The following is a 19,126-nucleotide window of genomic DNA, read 5'->3' as shown; positions in this document are numbered from 1 at the left end:
TCATATCGGATATTTTTGCCCTTGGGAGGAACCGGAGGCAGGGCAGGGTCCTGCGGGCAGCCACGGTGCGGGAGGCAGCTGGGAAGAGCCCGGAGCCGGGGTGAAGCGACCCCACGCCATTTCCAGAGGGATTGCGGGCAGGCAGAGAACAGTGAGGAGACAGGGGGGAAAGGGAGGGGGCCGGGAAATGCTGCGGGGGAGGGCGGGGGACAGTCGGGCAGGAAGGGGCCGCGACACGGGGAGAGGACCGTAGCACAGCGGTGGGACCGTGACCCGAGGATGGACCGTGACACGGGGGGGACACATCACGACCCTTTCCGGGCTTTCCCTCCGAGCCCGGCGGGAAGCACCTTCCTCGTACGTGCTCCAAGGGAGGCTGCCCGGCGGGCGGGGCCACGCGCGGGGCGGTCCCTGCGAGGGGCGGCCGCTCCGTGGGGAAGCGCAGGGGGGCGGCGGCCGCGCCCGCACCGCTCCGCCCGCTGCGGGTGCGCCCGGGGCGCTCCGGCTCTGCCCCGGCGCCGCGCCTCCTCCTCTGCACCTGCCCGGGGCACCCCCTTTGCACATGCCCCCGCGGTCCGCTTTTTGCGCATCCCTCTGAGATCCCCAGCACCCCCCCACCCTTTGCAGAGCCCTCTGTGCCCCTGCGAGTTCTTCCTGTCTTTTGCACACCCCTCTGTCCATACCCGGGGTCCCCCTCCCTTGGCACCGCCTCTGTGACCCTCGGGGTCCCGCCTTTGCACACCCCTCTGAGACCCAGCCAAGGGGCGGTCCCCGGGACACCCCCCGGCCACGTTCCTGGAGTCCCCCCTTTGCACTTCCCTCCGTCCATCCCCGGGATTCCCCCCCTTTGCACCCCCCTCTGTCCATCCTCGGGGTCCCCCCTTTGGCCCTCCGGTGGCGGCCGCCGCTCCCGCCCCACGCGTGGGCGGCCCTTCGCGGGGCCCGTCCCCATCCCCGTCCCCATCCCGTCCCCTGCCGGGGCGGTGCCAGCGCGGGGCGGAGGCGGAACGCGGCGCCGGAGGCCAGCCCGTGTGTCCGTGTCCCCCCTCCCCGTGTCCCCGCAGCCCCGCCGCGATGTCGCGGCCGCTGTCGGACCAGGAGCGGCGGAAGCAGATCAGCATCCGCGGGATCGTGGGCGCGGAGAACGTGGCCGAGCTGAAGCGGGGCTTCAACCGGCACCTGCACTTCACCCTGGTCAAGGACCGCAATGTGGCCACCCCACGCGATTACTACTTCGCCCTGGCCCACACCGTGCGGGACCACCTGGTGGGGCGCTGGATCCGCACGCAGCAGTACTACTACGAGAAGGATCCCAAGGTGGGAGCGGTGGGATATGGGGGGAGCCCCTCCGTGCAGGGCGGGGTGCTGGGAGCGCCCCACGGTGGGTCCTGGGTTGTGGCTGGCGTGGGAGCCATGGGAACCCCGTGGATGTGAGCCCTCCCTCCGCGCTGGAATAGAGGGATTGGCGAGGCTCGGTTTGTCGTGGATTTAGGGCTGTTCCGGTAACTTTTCCGAGAGGAGGGACCGGACTTTACCAAGCGGGGCCACTGTCCTTTGCTCTGCAAAACAAACAGAGCCCGGCTTGGCCGGCAGCGGGGTGCAGGGCATGGGAACGCCGTTTGTTGTCCCGCGGCGCCGGCGTGGGTGCCGTCTACCAAAACCAGCTCCAAAGCCTTCCCGGGGGAATTATTGGAAAGGCTTAAAGGCACCCGAAGCCAGCCGCAAACAGGTCTGCTTTAACACAAGTGATGCCAAGCGTGAGAGATCCGGTTTGTGCAGGAGTTGCTGTGCTGCTGCTCGTCCCGCTGGCTTGCTCCGGGCTCTGCCGCGGGAGGATTAAGCCCTAATCCCCCTCCTGACACCTGGATGTCCCTGTCGGCATCAATTTCCTCCCTGCCAACACCTCGCTGGGACCGTGCCAGCCGCGATGGCTCAGCGCTCCCCCGTGTTGTGTAGGGGTGAGAAGAAGGAGCCTCTTGCAGGGTTTGGGGTTGGGACTGTCCCGTGCAGCCGAGGCGAGCCGGGTGCTGCCTGCCTGGAGTCGCTGCTCCCAGTTCTGCTGGAGCCAAACCCGTAAATCCCAGTGGATCCTGCCCGTGACAGCAGCGTTGGAGCGAGGCGATCTTTGTGGTCCCTCCCAACCCAACCCAACCCAACCCGCTTTAGGACCCCAGGATTCTATCCCACCTCCATTCCCGGCCCGACCCCGCGCAGGTCCTGGGGAAACCTGTCGAGTCAGCGACTTCCCCCAGCCTAAATCCTTCCTTAAAACCTGCCGGTGCTGACGCCGGGGCTCGGCTTACACAAGGCCGGACCGGCCGCATCCTGCGCCCGCGGTGTCAGCGGCAGTGTCCCCTGTGTCCCCTGCTGTCCCCGTGTCCCCACAGCCACCGCCGGGCCCCGGCAGCTCGCTCGGTTTTCCGGTGGCTTTGCAGCCCGGAGTGGCATTAGGAAACGGCTCCTCTTTAAAGTTTAACTTCGTGCTGCCGCCGGTGACCAGCCTGGAGCTGTCCCCGCCCTGGGACAGGGCAAGGGGCTTCTCCAAAGGAAACGGCCTCTTCCCGGTTTGGGAAAGAGCAGGAGAGCAGGGCAGGGGCTCCAGGGCCACCCAGGAGCCACCAGCCTGAAATTCCTGGTGCGAACCACCCTGCTCTGTTGAAGCTGGGTTTTTTCCCTGTTTGTTTTTGAGATATCACACAATAGCTCCAGGGGAGCCTCCTCCAGCCCTGGGAAAGGTGACCACGGGGTGCTTTTCTCTTCCAGAGGATTTATTACCTCTCCCTGGAATTCTACATGGGGCGGACGCTGCAGAACACGATGATCAACCTGGGGCTGCAGAACGCCTGTGACGAGGCCGTCTACCAGGTGAGCATCCCACGAGGGGTGAGGACCTGCACTGGGAGGGATCCATGTTTTCCAGCTCCTGGGAATGTCAATATTTTGCTACATTGGCTGCAGACTGCTCCTTAATCACAGGGATGGCTTAGGGAATAAAGGCTGCTCCAGAGCCTGCCCTTGAAAGGCCAGGAGCTGCCCAGCCTGGCTGCTGTGTTCTGGGGAATGCAGCAGGATCCTGGAGGGACACTGGTGGTTCTGTGGATGAGGCTGCTCATGTCCATGATCAGTGGCAGGGAGGAATAAAACCTTGAATTAAGCCCAGCTGGGTGCTGGCACCAGGTGGCACTGGGGTTATCAAAGGGTTTTGGGTGGTTCCTTTTGTCCTCACCCTGTCACCTCTTGTGCTCAGCGTCATCAGATGTGGCCAGGGTGGTTGCACAAGAGCAGGAACAGCTTTTGTGCAAACACTACAAAGGAGAAGAACTTATTTTTAGGGGGGTGTAAATTTTTTGTCCCCACTTGCTGCGACCAGGGGACATCAGGGCAGGGCAATGGACCAAAGGTCTCCACCTGAGCTTCCCAAGGAGTTTTGCATAGGCAAAACCACTTCCTCCTACAGCATCCTGGGCTGGAAAATTTAAATTTCCCTGGAAAAGGGGTGTAGATGCTTCTCACCCTAAAGGGCAATGCCTGCAGTTGGGAGGAAGGGCACCTGGGTGCCTGTTCCAGAGGATGGAGGTGCTGAGGGAGCAGGAACACAGCATTGGATCCTGTTCCCAAGGGATTGGGGTGCTGGGGGAGCAGGAAGGCACCCAGGTGCCTTCCCCCAGGCAATAGAGGTGCTGGGGGAGCAGGAATATTCCACCTGGGTGGCTGCCTCAAGGGGTAGGGGGTTCTGGAACAGGTAGGGAACAGGAAGCTGGTGCCTGCCCCTGCAGGACTGCAGCCGTGGAGAGAGGGAGCATGCCTGGGAATGAGCTCTCAGAGCCCTTGGAAGTGTCTGGAACCCCAAGGGCAGCACCCTGGTTATAGTTTGGTGCCCCCCATCCCCAGATCTTGCCCATGGCGAGGCCAAGAGTGTGATTGTTCCTTATAAAGCCTGGTAGAGAGACTTTAAACATGGGAGATGGCCCCTGCCATGGCACAGAGACACAGCTGAGGGGGAGAGCAGCTGCTTTGGGTTCAAATCACAGTGTCCCACCTGCAGAGACGGGTCTTGTGGAATTGGGTGCCTTTCCAGCCCTCCTGGAGCCCACCTGCAAGGGATTGTGTGCCAACAATGCTTCCCCTCTGTGGGGCTGGGTACCCTGACAGTCTCCAGCCCCTCTCCTTCTTCTCATCTGTAGCTCGGGCTGGACATGGAAGAGCTGGAGGAAATCGAGGAGGATGCTGGGCTGGGCAACGGGGGTCTGGGCAGGCTGGCAGGTGAGCGACCCCCCCACGCGGTGGGCACATCCCCGAGGGCTTTACATCCACTATGGGAAGTTGCTCATCCTGAGGGGTTATCGCTCCAGACTTTCCAGCACAGAGCAAGGTGCTGGGCGGCTGCTGGCCCCGGTTCCTGTCCCTGTGGGGCTGTCCCAGGGAGAAGGATCCATCTCCCAGGGCTCCAAGGAGGGCCCAGCTCACTGCTCTCCTCTCTCCTGGGCAGCCTGCTTCCTGGACTCCATGGCCACGCTGGGGCTGGCAGCCTACGGCTACGGCATCCGCTACGAGTACGGCATCTTCAACCAGAAGATCCGGGATGGGTGGCAGGTATGGATGGAGATGTGTGGTCCTCACTGTCCTCTGGCACAGCTGGAACCCTACGTTCACCTCCTCCCCTTTGGAATGGGGGGTACAGACACTTCCCCTCAGCTCGGAGGATGCTGCTGTGATATTTAAAATTTAACAGATATTTTCGTGAGCAAATTTAACTTCTTCAACCAGTGCAAGCTCACAGCTCCGTCCCTTGTCCCAAGGCCAAGGGTGGCCTTGTTCAGGACCACCCCAAGAGCTGCTCCATGGCTGCCTGGAGCGGGTGAGGATGGAACAGTTGTGCTCCTCTTGTGGAAGAGGCTGGTTTGGAAATGCAACATTAAGCAGTGCACCTTGGGTTTGTCCCCATCCCCATGGAAGGCACAGACACCCCCGAGTCCGGGGTGGTGCCTCCAGGCTGACCCTGCAGTGCCAAAATCCAGGTTTAGGGTGGACACACTCAGAGCATCCTCCCCTTTGCCATGAGCAGAGCCTTTCCCAGCCATTCTGGCCCAGCCATCCTGCAGGTGGGGAGGTCCCCAGGGCTGGGTGACCCTGTCACTGCTCTGGCTCTCTCTGGCAGGTGGAAGAAGCCGATGACTGGCTCCGGCACGGCAATCCCTGGGAGAAGGCCCGTCCCGAGTACATGCTGCCCGTGCACTTCTACGGCCGGGTGGAGCACTCTGCCTCTGGTGCCAAGTGGATCGACACCCAGGTAAGGGCTGGGGACAGGAATGTCCCTTGCATGGCTTGTCCTGTCATTTGGGGGGCTCTCCCTGGCTGGTTGTACCCCAGGGATGAGTCCTGCAGAACCTCTGCCAGGAAGGTTGGGCTGGGATGGAAAAGGCAGTGGTGGGGCAAACTGGGGAGGAGATGGACACGGGGATGAGGACAGATTTGGCTGCTCCACATCTGCAGCTGAGCTCTCCATCCCTGGAAGTGTCCAAGGCCAGGTTGGATGGAGCTTGGAGGAGTCTGGTCTAGTGGGAAGTGTCCCTGCCCACGGCAGGGGGTTGGAACAGGATGGACTTTAAGGTCCCTTCCAACCCAAACCATTCTGGGATTCTACAAAATACCAAAAACAGCTCCAGTAGAAATAAATTAAACCTCAGTTAAGCTGCTCCTGACCTTTACAAGCCCCTCTCCATGCCCTGAGCACTTCTGGCAGACACCAGCCCAGCCAGCAGGCAGAGCCAGAGGATTGTCCCCATGCAGGGGTACCGAGGACATCCCCACCTGTGCAGGGACACCACCATGAGCTCAGCCCTGAGCAGGAGGCTCCGTGGGATGGGAGGGCTCCGGGGGGAGCACGGGGGGATCCCAGCCCAATTCCAGCTGCCCTGGGGATGTCACAGGTGGTGCTGGCACTGCCCTACGACACGCCCGTGCCCGGGTACATGAACAACACCGTCAACACCATGCGCCTGTGGTCGGCCCGCGCGCCCAACGACTTCAACCTGCGCGACTGTAAGTGGGCGCTGGGCGGGGTGGGGAGAGCTGAGGGGGTCCCACGCCCACCTCACCCCTCTGCTCCTCCCCAGTCAACGTCGGGGACTACATCCAGGCCGTGCTGGACAGGAACCTGGCGGAGAACATCTCCCGCGTGCTCTACCCCAACGACAACGTGAGTCGTGGTGTTTTAGGGAGTATTTTAGGGATGGATAAAGAGTGTCCGGGTGGAGCGGGAAAGGGAGCAGCCCCTCACTCCAGGATGCTGCAGAGATGTTTTTAGTTGTGTTTCAAGCTGCCTGCAGTGCTTGGATGAGGGTTGCTGCCTCTCACCAGGATGAGTGTGTTTCCCCCGAGCTTTGCCTGGAGTGAGTGGGGATGAGCAGGCCCTGCTGCAGAAACGTTCCTCGCGTCTCAGAATGTAACGTGAAGGCAAACTGCTGAACGCTGCTGGTGTTACCCTGGTGGCCCTTTGCAACCCTGGGACCAGAGGTTGTGCCTCAGATTGCTGTTTGCACCCCAGCCCTCTTGCTCTGGGAGCTCTTGCCAAGCTGGCACAGAGGGGTGGGGGGACACAAAACCCTTCCCTAGCCACAAACCAAGCTATGGATCAGGGAAAAAATAAAAAAAAAAAAAAGCAAGCTCTCCTTGCTCTGCATCCTGTTTGAGGCAGGTCCTGCTAGTGTTTTTCCCACTTAATCCTCCTTCAGCCTTCCCAGTTGGCGAGGAGAGCTGGGGGCACTGCAGCTCCAGTGGTGAGGTTGTCTCCTGCAGCTTTTCCTTTGCAGACCAGCAGGTTGATGTTTTTTGCTGCTTGTCTTGGAAATAGCTCCTACAGCTTCCCTTGCAGCCAAAAAGTTCAAACCACAGAGAACAGGTTTTGACAATGCTCAGATGGGATTTAACCTGTTTGTGCCAGCACATCCCAAACCCTTGTGCTGGGATCTGGGAAGCAAGAAGAGCTTGGGATTACAACTGATGCTGGGGGAAGCACAGAGGGGTCACACCCTGGGAAAACCTTCCCCTGGGAAGTGCAGTGAATCCTGTGGGAATCCTGCAGTTCCCTGCTCCTCTGCCCACAGTTTTTTGAAGGAAAGGAGCTGAGGCTGAAGCAGGAGTACTTTGTGGTGGCTGCCACCCTTCAGGACATCATCCGCCGCTTCAAAGCATCCAAATTCGGGAGCACGGACAGCGTCCGGACCGTGTTTGATTCCTTCCCAGACCAGGTACAAGCTAGGGCTGCTCTCACCTCTGCCTTGGAGCTCGCTTCACCACCCCCCAGAGGATGAAGATGTTTGTGGGACCTCCGTGGGGTTCCCTGTGTCCCCACATGCCACCCTGCTCTCCCAGGTTGCCATCCAGCTGAATGACACACACCCTGCCATGGCCATCCCTGAGCTGATGAGGATTTTCGTGGACATCGAGAAGCTGCCATGGGATAAGGTAGGGACACCCCACCTGGTCTCCTGCACTTGCACCCACCTGCCCATGGTGGAGGAGCCAGTTTTGTGGCTGCTGGGAATGATGTGGAGCAGTCAGGCTGGGTTTAACTGGTGTGGACTGGGAGGAGCTGGCTGGGCTGTGCTGCTGGGCACGGTGGGAGGACCAAGGGTGGGTTCTGGCTCTTGAGGTGTGACTGAGCACTGGCTCTTCCCTGCCAGGCCTGGGACATCACCAGAAGGACCTTTGCCTACACCAACCACACGGTGCTTCCCGAGGCCCTGGAGCGCTGGCCCGTGGACCTGGTGGAGAAGCTGCTCCCCAGGCACCTGCAGATCATCTACGAGATCAACCAGAGACACCTGGATGTGAGTGCCTGGGAGCCTGCTCCGGAGAGGGGGACGGCGATGTACTGTCAGGATGAGGGGCATGCACAAACTGATGGTGTTGGGTGTGTGGCTGGGGGATTCCAGCTGCTATTTGGGGAATTTGATGTGCAGGAGAGCCCTTTCCCACCGGAACATTGCTATCCTGCAGTTAGTGACTGTTGAGAGGCTTCACCCATTCCTTCAGGGACTTGAGAGCTGGCATTGCTTTACTTCCTAAGTGCTAAATTCATCCGGGGAAAGATGATGTTGGGAGTGCAGAGGAGATGGTGGTTTGACCTCCTGGTGTGGCAGCACAAGGCTTTTGCCAAAATGGCCTCACTGGCCAAGTGTGTATCCCCAAACCCCTCTGTGTGGCAGCTTGGGGAGATCCTTCTATCCAGAGACATCCGTGCTGAGAAAGGGCACCCTTTGGAGGGAGTTTGCACCACCACAAGAGTAAAAGCCACCGCTCTGGCTGGTGTCAAATGCACTGGGGACATTGCCATGGCCCCTCCTCGTAAGCCATGGGGTGGGACATCCCTCAGCGCCACCACCTCTCACCACCTCGCTGGCTCCACCGGCAGCACATCGCGTCCCTGTTCCCTAACGACGTGGACCGGCTGCGGAGGATGTCCCTGATCGAGGAGGGGGGCACCAAGAGGATCAACATGGCCCATCTCTGCATCGTGGGCTCCCACGCCGTCAACGGCGTGGCCAAGATCCACTCCGAGATCGTCAAGACTCAAGTGTGAGTGAGGGGAGGGAGGTGCTGATGGGTCACCCTCCCCTGGGAAGGGGTGGTGGTGCCAGGTGGGCGAGGCTGGAGCTGTGCCATCCTCGCCCTCGCAGGTTCGAGGACTTTGCGGCGCTGGAGCCGGAGAAGTTCCAGAACAAGACCAACGGGATCACCCCGCGGCGCTGGCTCCTGCTCTGCAACCCGGGGCTGGCGGAGCTCATTGCGGAGGTACCGGCACGGGGGGAGCACGCTGCGGCCGCTGACCCTTCCCTGCTGAGCCCAGGGTGCCCTGAGAACCTCAACCATTCACAGCTTCTGGATGGTTGAGGAGTTGAGGGTCAAGGGAGGGGATTCTGCCCCTCTGCTCTGCTCAGGTGAGACGTCACCTGCAGAGCTGCCTTCAGCCCTGGGGTCTCCAACAGCAGAAGGATTTGAAGCTGCTAGAGCAAGTCTGAAGGAGGCCATGGAGATGCTCCTGACTCTGCCTAGCTGGGAGTATTCAGCCTGGAGAAGGCTTCAGGGAGACCTTAGAGCCCCTTCAAGTGTCTAGAGGGACTCCAGGAGAGCTGTAGGGGAGCTGAGGCCCTGGCACAGGGTGCCCAGAGAAACTGTGGCTGCCCCTGGATCCCTGGAAGTTTTTTAGGCCAGGTTGGACAGGGCTTGGAGCAACCTGGGATAGTGGAAGGCTTTCCTGCCCATGGCAAGGGCTGGAACTGGATGGTGCTCAAGATCTCTTCCAGCCCAAACTATCCCACCATCAGTGTGTGCCCTTGCTCCTGTTGCAGAAAATTGGGGAAGATTACGTGCGGGACCTGAGCCAGCTGACCAAGCTGCACAAGTTTGTGGACGACGACCTCTTCATCCGGGAGGTGGCCAAAGTGAAGCAGGTGAGGGGCGTGGGCAGGGGGAGCAGAGGGCAGGGGCTGGTGTTGCCTGGGGGCTGACGTGGTCCCTGCCCTGGCCCAGGAGAACAAGGTGAAGTTCGCGCTGTACCTGGAGAAGGAGTACAAGGTGAAGATCAACCCTTCCTCCATGTTCGACGTGCACGTGAAGAGGATCCACGAGTACAAGCGGCAGCTGATGAACTGCCTGCACATCATCACCATGTACAACCGTAAGCCGCCACGCCCCGAGGGGACAGGGTGCCCCAGGGCTGCAGCAGCATCCCTGTGCCCCAGATCCCACTGGGGGATCAGTAACGCTGCTGTTTTCTCCAGGAATCAGGAGGGATCCTGCAAAGCTGTTTGTGCCCAGGACAGTGATCATTGGAGGCAAGGCAAGTTGGGTCAGGAGTTTCAGAGATCTTGGAGGAAGTCTTTGGAAGTGTCCTGGGGGATGTGGGTGCAGATGTCTCATGGGGCCACGTCTCTACAACTCCCTGACAGGAGGGTGCAGCTGGAAGGGGTCGGGCTCTTCTCCCAGGGAACAACGGACGTGACAGAGGAAACAGCCTCAAGCTGTGCCAAGGGAGGTTTAGATGGGATATTAAGAAAAATTTCATCATCAAAAGGGTGGTCAGGCATTGGAACAGCTGCCCAGGGCAGTGCTGGAGTCCTCATCCCTGGAGGAATTTAAAAGACATGTGGATGTGGAACTTGGGGACATGGGTCAGTGGTGACCTTGACAGTGCAGAGGGAATGGTTGGATTGGAGGGCTTTTCCAGCTTAAACAATTCCATGATTCCATGGTGCTAAGTCCATGAAGTTGTCCAAGAAACACTGGAGTAGCACTGATGCTTCAACTCAAGCAAGTTTGGGTGGGGTTTGGACAACCATCTGCTGTCTGTGTTCGTGGAAGCCCCCAGAACTGTTGTGGTGTAACACAAGTTGGATTAGGTAATGGGAACAGGGATGAACAGGTTGTTCCCTGGACACTGGGAGCAGGGTGTGCCTCACCTGCCCCTGGCTCCAGCCCTCCTGGTTCACCTGTGGCTTTTCTCCCAGGCTGCCCCAGGATACCACATGGCTAAAATGATCATCAAGCTCATTAACGCCGTGGCTCAGGTGGTGAACAACGACCCCATGGTGGGCAGCAAGCTGAAGGTCATCTTCCTGGAGAACTACAGGGTGTCCCTGGCAGAGAAAGGTACCCTGGGTGGGACACGCTGTGGGAAGGGGGTGTCCTTCCCTCTCATGTCTCCCACCATGGTCCTTCAGCAGGAAACAAACCCAAAGCCGGTCACCACGAGCCCCTCGTGTCGGTGTGCTTTGTTGGCAGTGATCCCTGCGACCGACCTGTCGGAGCAGATCTCCACAGCGGGCACCGAAGCCTCGGGAACGGGCAACATGAAGTTCATGCTGAACGGGGCTCTGACCATCGGCACCATGGATGGAGCCAACGTGGAGATGGCCGAGGAGGCTGGAGAGGAAAACCTGTTCATCTTTGGCATGAGGGTGGAGGATGTCACAGAGCTGGACAGGAAAGGGTGAGGGCTGGGGATGCCACAGGGCTGCCACCTCAGGTACCTGGGGCAGCACCATTTTATGGCCTCCTTCCCGCCAGGTACAACGCCCAGCTCTACTATGACCGGCTCCCTGAGCTGAAACAGGCTGTCGACCAGATTAAAAGCGGCTTCTTCTCCCCAAAAGACCCCAACCTCTTCAACGACGTGGTCAACATGCTCTTCCACCACGACAGGTGAGGTACTGGGCTACCATCCATCCCCTGGGCTGGGACCATGTTGCACATGGATGATGCTCCTCAGGCATTGACTCTCCATGGATGGCCATTGTCACATTAATGCCTTTGGGTGCACAGCCCTTACAGATGATTTGAGGCATCTCAAGGGCTTTCCTGGCCAGAGCACTGGTCAGCCATGAGCATTGGGATTGGGGAAACGCCGTCCCTGCATTTCCCTCCCAGGGCATCCAGGGTTCTTTACCAACACGGCTTGGGGAGAGGTAATTTGGCCAGAGGCTTTGTGTTGGAGGATGCCTGCCAGAGATGGGATCAGATCGATGTCTCGAGCTGTTTTTGGGGTTCTTGGGACGCCTCTGTGTGTGTGGGGCTGGGGTCCGGCCCGGCTCTCTGCTGAGGCAGTGCCCAGGTCTCTGCCCCTCCGCCTGGCAGAGCTGTCAATCATGGCAGCTTCGTGCGTGGGGGGGGGGCTGTCCTGACCGAGCCTCTGATTGGTCAAGCTGCCAGTCAATCACACTGGGGTGCGGCCCTAACCAGCCTCTGATTGGTCGAGCGACCAGAAGTCCCGCCTTAGGGGCGGATCCACGAAGGGCTACGGGTATAAAAAGAGGCTGAGGGGTTGATGGCCGCTCTTGCTCGGACATTTCCCTTGGAGTTTCTACCTCACCCACGCTGGAACCCAGGAGTCGGTAGTTGTGTGTTTTATCTGTACCTTTTCCATCTTTCTCTCTCTCTCTCTCTCCTTCTCTTAATCCTTTCAACGAGCTTTATAGGTGACATCTTAAGGTTTTAAAGGTTTCCCAGTTAAATGGGCTAAGCAAATGCTAAATAAATTCTAAGTAAATGCTTAATACTAAATTAATGCTAAGTATTGCTGTGATAAGTGGTTTTACATTGAATTCAGTGTTGTGTTTACTTTGAATTCAGTGTCGTATTTTTTGCCAAAGTTTCCTTAATTTGCCCTGTTTTCTCAAGTAAACTTTTGTGTGATTTTTACCTCTTGAGAGTATCTGGTGGGGATTTCTCCTTTGCATCAAAACGGAGTAAAGAAACCTTAAGTTTAACCCCTGGATTCAAGGGTACGGGGGACCCTTAACATAATGCCTTGGATCAGGCAGCCTGCATTCCTACTTCTCCTGCTCTTGACCCCTCCTTTCTTCACTGCTGCAGGTTTAAAGTCTTTGCAGACTACGAGGCTTATGTCAAGTGCCAGGAGAAGGTCAGCGAGCTGTACCTGGTGAGTGCCAGCCCAGGCACAGGGCAGGGAGCGGCGCTGGGACACGGCATCCCGTCCTGGAGAAGGGACGTGCTCAGAGATGAGGCTGGTTCTCATCCCAGGCCATCCCTGGCTGAGAACCAGCCCTGGGACCAACCCCACCCCTCTCCTTTAGCCTGGAGACAAGGAGACTCAGGGGTGACTTTATCACTCTGTACAGCTCCTGAAAGGTGGCGGTGCTCAGCTGGGGCTGGGCTCTTTCTCCAGGCAGGACACAGCCTCAAGCTGCACCAAGGGAAATATAGGCTGGATATCAGGAAAAAGTTTTTTACAGAAAGAGTGATGAAGCTCTGGAATGTTCTGCCCGGGGAGGTGGTGCAGTCACCATCCCTGGGTGTGTTTAACAGAGCCTGGATGTGGCACTGGCTGCCAGGGTTGAGCTGAGCTCTTGGGGCTGGGTTGGACTCGATGATCTTGGAGGTCTCCTCCAGCCCGGCGACTCTGTGAATTCCTTGCAGAACTCCAAGGCCTGGACCAAGATGGTGATCAGGAACATCGCAGCGGCCGGCAAGTTCTCCAGCGACCGCACCATCAAGGAGTACGCCCGGGACATCTGGCACGTGGAGCCCTCGGACCTGAAGATCCCCCCGCCCAACGAGCCCCGGGACGCGGGGCAGGACAAGACCCCCAACGGCACCGCGGCGTAGGGGCCGGAGCGGCGCCGGGGGACGCGGGCACGCGCGCTGTAAAATTCTCTGCTGTCTGAGTCTCTGTGCTGCTGCTGCTGCTGGCTTTCCCTAGGGGCGGGCAGGAGGGGAGGGGTTTTTATAACGCAAGCGTCGTGTGGAAAGCGAAACCACGTCGCCCTGTTGCTTGCATTAGGTGCTAAAAATAAAAAAGTGCCACTGGAGTCCGGAGGGGGCTGTTTGCTGGAGCCTAAAATTAGGGTTGGGCTTGCTTCCAGCAATGCTTGATGCAGGAAGAGGGCTGGCCGGGGGTGGGGTGGGCAGCACAGCTGGATGCAGCTGGGCACAGCTGTCTGGGCCCTCAGAGGCGCTGCTGAAGCAGGATAGGGGGGTGCCAGGCCCAGGTACCCCCACCAGTGTCCCGTGGGATGCTCCCAGTCGTGCCTCTGGTGGCCCAGACCACATCAGTGTCTCCATCCCTCGAGTAACCTGCAGCATCCTGGAGGCAGAGGGTGACTTAAAAGTTTCTCAGTAGTTTTTATTACTTACAGCAGTAAGTTCAGTGCCACGGGGTGGGGGGGTCCTGGAGTGGATTTGAGGGAGCATGGGATCAGTGCAGGCAGCAATTGGCATCACTTCATGTTTAAGAAGTCTCTGCAACAAGATGTAATAAATCTTACACTGTGTCACTGACCCTCCTGTGCTGCGTCAGAGCCTGATTTGTGATCCCTGCGTGCGGGGCTGAGCTGGGCTTGGAGCATCTCTGCACCCAGGACAAAGAGGAGCTGGTGTCCCCAGAGCCACCTCCCCGAGCCACCCAGGCTGAGGACAGGCTCAGGGCAGTGGGGAGTGACTGAAGTTTGGAAAGTGATGCCAGCAAGCACCGTGGGGAGGGGAAGGAGCAGGGGGCAGGCAGCAGGAGAGGAGGCACCAGTGGAAGGCGAGGCCAAAGCTCATCCTGTGCCTCCCATTTCTGTGCAGCAGCACTTACTTCACCAGGGCAGGCAGCTCCGGGTTGAAGGAGATGTAGTCGTGGCCCAAGCCCAGCTTTGGGGGAAAGGTAATGAACTTCACCTTGGATTTGTCCTTGTAGGCTTTGAGTGCTGTCTCGTAGAGCTGCCACGGGGCAGGAGCGCAGTTACTGCACGAGCAGGGGACCCCAAACCCCTCCTGGTGCATGGCCATCCCCTCTCTGGCCACTTCAGCCTCCTAAGCCAGGCTCCAAGCCCGTGGCAGGTGCCCACCTTGTGTCCCAGCTTTGGAGGCAGGACTCCATCATCTTCTGCATGCAGGATGAGGAGGGGGCAGTCCAGCACCTTCACGCTGCAGGCAGCAAGCACAGCCCTGAGGACGCTCCCCAGAGCCAATAGGCCCCCAGGAGCCTCTTCAATCCCTGTGAAAATTCCCACAGCACCCTGACCCCTCCCCCAGCACTGCCCCTCAGAGCCATCCTCATGCCCTCCTGGGTGATGCCCATGCTGCTTGCCCTGGCACGGCAGCACCAAGCACCCTAATCACCTTAACCCCCAATTACAGGGTCACCAGGTTTCAAAAGCATCCATAAATCAAACGGATTTGGGGCAGGCTCTGTGTGCTACAAGGAACAGGAGTGCCAAAAAAAAGGATGGTGGATTGTGGACTTTGCTCAGTAATCAAACCGATACCTGACATTATGCAAATAAAAAGTCGCTTTTGAAGGATGAGTAAGCTGGGTAAACACAGGAGGGCAGGAATTTCAGTGGGGTGATTGACACCTCCCCTCGGCCAGGTGGTCCTGGCATCATTCCCACAGCCCCTGGGGTCTGCTGTGCCCCCTCCCACCAGGAACTCACTTCTCATCACTGCGGAAGAACATTCCTGCCCGAGCCATGGAGTCCAGGATGAGGTACTCAAAACCCGGGAACTGACGGTAGATCTGGCAGGGAGAGAGTTTGGGGGTGCTAAACCATGGCTTGGACTCAGCTGTGAGGGGACACCCCGGAAGCTGGGGCTGACACTGCTGGGGGACTGCAGAGGCAGAGCCCCCAGGCTCACCTTGGTGATGGGGATGTTGGCGGCTGCGTCTCGGATGTTGGTGTAGGGAGACTCCAGGACAACAGCATCAACCTGGACCCCTGAGGGCAGAGTGAGGTGGGAGTGGGCATGGCTTTGAGGGGCTGTCCCCCCTGCCAGGCTGCTGCCACACTCCCCTCCCAGGCAGCAGTGGGGCCAAGATGTCCCCATCCCAGGAGGGAGGATAGGGAGGGCTCCTCATCTCCTCTGCAGCCCCAAAATCAGGCCAGGACAGTGCAGAGCCTCGGGGTGACACTGCATGGGGACAACCCATCCATGCTGGCCCTTACCTCGCTCCTCCTGCAGTTTCCTCGCTGCGTTGGTGGCAATCCTGTGACAGGAGAGGTGACAGTGAGGGGGAGCAGCACAGCGGGGGATGCACAGCTTCCTCAGGTTCCCCTTGTTGGCTGCGTTTGGCTTTGCAGGGGCCTCCACCAAGGAGCTGCTCCCAGCCCTTGGTCCATCCCCAGGTGGCACCAGTCTGGCAGCAGCGTCACAGGGCACAGGGTGGGCTCTGGTGCGCCCCCATCCTGTCCCCTGCACCTACCCTGTCCCCAAGGAGTGTCCCCAGAAGAGGATGCTGCTGTTGCCGCTCCGCGCTTTCACCCAGTCATAGAGAGCCAGGACATCTGTGGTGAAGCCACTCTCTGAGGGGTGTCCAGTGGAGTCCCCATAGCCTGTGGGGGACACAGCTCGGTGTCACGACCCTGATGGGGACAGGCCCCAAGAGGGGCATCACCCAGCAAGAGGCAAGGGGACAACTTTACTTCTGTAGTCGAGAGCCAGGATGTGGAAGTCAGCAGCCCCCATCGTCTGTCAGAGCAGCACTGAGTTATGTCCTGGCAGGGGATGCACCCCAGGACCCCTGGGCACGGCCCGTTCACTCTGCACAGGGTGTCTGTGGGGTCCCCAGGGCCAGCAGGAGCCTTACTCCCGGCAGGTCCCAGTGTCCCCACAGGCCACCACTTACCTTCAAGAACTGGACGCGGTGACTCGCAGCCCTGATGGGGAAAATGGGGTTAGAGCTTGGGGAGACCCCAAGGGACCCTCCCCTCCAGCACCAGCGCAGGTGAGGAACCAGGGTGACCTCATCCCAGAAGGGAAGAGCTGGATGCTGTGGGCTGGGTGGATTTTGACTTTCCCCTTTATTTTACAGGGATTCTCCTTGACTGCTGGGGTCAGAGACCTGCGCAGCAGCCCCGGCCCCACAGCACAGCTGGCTGCTGCATCGAGTTTGCTGCTTCTCGCCTCAGAGCAGCCCTCCTGCCCTGCTCCCGGCCCTGCAGCAGCAGCTCAGGAACTCACCGGGTGCCCCCATTGCCGTGCAGGTAGATGATCACGGGGTGAGCGTCAGCAAGAGCCTCCTCGTACCAGCGCTGGTCCTTGCCCTGCGCCTCGGCCCCTTTGCTGCTTGGCACCGTGTGCCTGGGGGGACAGCGGGGTCACCCCGGGGGCTCCACCAGGGCACTGCTGGCCCCCGTGGGATGCTGAGGCCATCCTGCTCACCAGATGCCAACTGTGACGCCCGGCTCGGTGGTGAGGTACAGGTTGATGGTGTTGTTCACCAGCAGCTCCGGCCGCCGAAAGTCCACGAAGAAAGGGAAGGCCACTGATGGAGAAATCACAGCCATCATCCACAATCCTCCCACCCAGGTGCTTTGACACAATTCTTTCCAAAACAGCGCGTTATGTGTTTGAAATTATCGAGGACCATGCTGAGGGAGAAGAGCCGAGCCCTCTGCCATCTCCTCCCACCCGAATTTCCAGCCCCGCTGATGCTGAGCGTGCCCGGGCGTGTTGCGGCTGCAGGCAGTAAACAGGGTCGGCAGCACCACCTTCTTCGAGCTTGCAAAACACTGGGAACGATCCCTCGGTGCCTCCTCTGCAAGCCCAGGGCGCAGCAGGAGTGGGATGAAAGCTGTCCTGGTGCCGCCCTGACACAGTGCCACCCCCGTTCTGGGGGGTCGGCAGCAGCCAGCTGAATGCCTGTGGGGGTTCTCCCGGCTGGGGCAGCCCCGGGATACTCACGGAAGTTCAGGTAGACGAATTTGGTGAGCACGCAGGGGAAGAGGCGGATGAGGAAGGGCACGGCGGCGCAGGAGAGGAGCGGGGCCAGCAGGAGGGTGCGCAGCCATGGCAGCCACGAGCGCCGGGCCCTGCGGGGGAGGCGCTTGTCAGCACATCGCCTCCCATCCCAAGGGATCTGGGGCGCAGCACTGCAGGCTCGCCATTCCCGTGCCCAGCCATGAGGGCTGGATACAGCTTTTTACTGATTCCAGCCCCTCTGGGAGTGGGAACTGGATCCCCACATCGGTGTCGTGCTTGGCTCCAGGGGACGGAGCCAAGGTGTCTGAGCAGCGCCGCCGTGGAAAAGGCGACCCAGGCTCTGATGTGGTCCCCACGCCCTCCCACGGGGGCGCCGGGAGGCAGGAAGGGCAGGGAACGTGCCAGGGCTGGGCGCTGCAAGTCAAACCTGCAACAAGCAGCGACCGATACTCTGTGACAACACTCCCAGCGCCGGCTGGCACGGCACAGCCACGGATGTGCCCCAAGCCTGGCACTAGGAGCTTCTGCAATACTCCAGGGACAAGGAGGAAGGAGGGAAAGGGGCTTGGGGGTGATGTCCCCCAGTGCCGCCAGTGCTCCAACAGTGCTCTGTCATTCCAGGGCCGCCCCACGGTTCTGCTCAAACCAGCCCTCGCTGCCCTACAAGTGATCCCAGAACACCAAAACCTCTAAGTGACCTCAGGACATCATTAGTGGCCCTAAAACCCCGTAAGTGACCCCATAACCAGCCCCAGCAGCGAGCCCCAGCCCCCAGGTGGGAAAGGAAAGCCAAGAGCTGCGGCTTTCCCTCTGGGTTAGGGGGAAATCAGTCTGGGCACGGGGGATTTAGGGCAGAGGTTTGTGACGGGAGCCAGGCACAGCTCAGTCCCTGCCAGACCAGAAAGCAGCCGGTCCGTTCCCTGCCCTGGGAATGCTGCAGGACCCTCAGGAAGGACTGCCCAAGGGGTGCCAGGGCACGATGGCACCGGTCCCCAGGGAACGGGGACAGTCCCAGGACGGTGCAGGATGGCAGGAGCCGTGCTGGAGGCACGGGCAGCTCCTCAAATCCCAGTTATGCCCCAGGACATGGGGCTGGGCACACGGGCAGCGACGGAACAGCCGGGAATGCCCTGCAGAGGCTGCAGGGAATTGTCGGGTGGCCCTTGCGCAACACCCTGCTGCAGGCGAGCACCGGCCCGGGGACCGCGGGGACAGCCCCACCTGGGGCAGCTGGCACGGGGGCCAGGTGGGACAGCAGGGTGACAAGCCGCAGCACGGCATCGGGACACGGCCACAGGACAGGATCGTGGCCACGGCAGGGTGACATGGCCACCCGGCCACTGCACGGGGTCACGGCGCCGGCAGGGTGACGTGGGGACACGGCCACAGTGTGGAGTCACTGTTATGGCAAGATGAGCCGGGGACATGGCCACGGCATGGGCCCGCGCCAGTGACAGGGTGACACGGCCACGGCAGCGGGGACAGACACGGGGCCACGGCCCGGCAGGGTGACCAGGCCACGGCGTGGCGACACAGGTGACACGAGGTGACAGCCCCGGCAGGCAGGACGGGGACAGAGCCACAGCACGGGGGACAGCGCATGAGACGCGACAGGGGACGGGGAGCACGGCGGTGTCCCCACGGCGGCGGGTACTCACCGCCCGTGCCGAGCCACGCCGAGCCTGCCCTCCGCCCGGCCAATGTCGCCGCTGTCGCCGCTGTGGCCGCTGTCGCCGTCCCCGCCGCGCCGCCGCATCGCTGTGCGCACGACAGCGCCGACAGGCCACGCCCGCGGCAGGGGACACGCCCCACGTCACGGGGACACGTCCCTGTCACCAGGCCACGCCCACCGGCCACGCCCCGGCCACGCCCACCCGCCCTAGGGCACGGGGACAAGGGACAGGGCCACCCGCCGTGTCAC

General features: G+C 60.4%; 2 protein-coding genes across 2 annotated transcripts; one reads left to right on the top strand and one right to left on the bottom strand.

Moving 5' to 3' along the window:
• Positions 1-56: 56 nt before the first annotated feature.
• PYGL (glycogen phosphorylase L) lies at positions 57-13,800 on the top strand. Its single transcript, XM_068192058.1, has 21 exons — positions 57-151; positions 1,065-1,317; positions 2,764-2,865; positions 4,185-4,263; positions 4,490-4,593; positions 5,159-5,290; positions 5,931-6,042; positions 6,117-6,199; positions 7,107-7,250; positions 7,375-7,467; positions 7,686-7,832; positions 8,417-8,580; positions 8,682-8,796; positions 9,354-9,455; positions 9,535-9,682; positions 9,786-9,844; positions 10,512-10,653; positions 10,786-10,993; positions 11,071-11,205; positions 12,376-12,442; positions 12,940-13,800. Exons 2-21 carry the CDS (start codon positions 1,075-1,077, stop codon positions 13,126-13,128), a joined length of 2,568 nt encoding a protein of 855 aa, XP_068048159.1. The 5' UTR covers positions 57-151; positions 1,065-1,074; the 3' UTR covers positions 13,129-13,800.
• On the bottom strand, positions 13,621-18,987 carry ABHD12B (abhydrolase domain containing 12B). The gene is made up of 13 exons (XM_068192059.1): positions 18,864-18,987; positions 17,188-17,315; positions 16,666-16,768; positions 16,465-16,584; positions 16,130-16,160; positions 15,927-15,972; positions 15,707-15,836; positions 15,450-15,490; positions 15,142-15,221; positions 14,940-15,022; positions 14,352-14,430; positions 14,099-14,223; positions 13,621-13,761 (listed from the first exon to the last, which is right to left on the bottom strand). The coding sequence occupies exons 1-13, from the start codon at positions 18,959-18,961 to the stop codon at positions 13,740-13,742; spliced, it is 1,086 nt and encodes a 361-aa protein (XP_068048160.1). The 5' UTR covers positions 18,962-18,987; the 3' UTR covers positions 13,621-13,739.
• Positions 18,988-19,126: the final 139 nt, after the last annotated feature.

The sequence above is a fragment of the Anomalospiza imberbis genome, chromosome 6, assembly GCF_031753505.1.
Source record: "Anomalospiza imberbis isolate Cuckoo-Finch-1a 21T00152 chromosome 6, ASM3175350v1, whole genome shotgun sequence".
Lineage (NCBI taxonomy): Eukaryota > Metazoa > Chordata > Aves > Passeriformes > Viduidae > Anomalospiza > Anomalospiza imberbis.
Note: the sequence above shows the minus strand (reverse complement) of the source record. Positions and strands in the feature narration are given on the sequence as shown.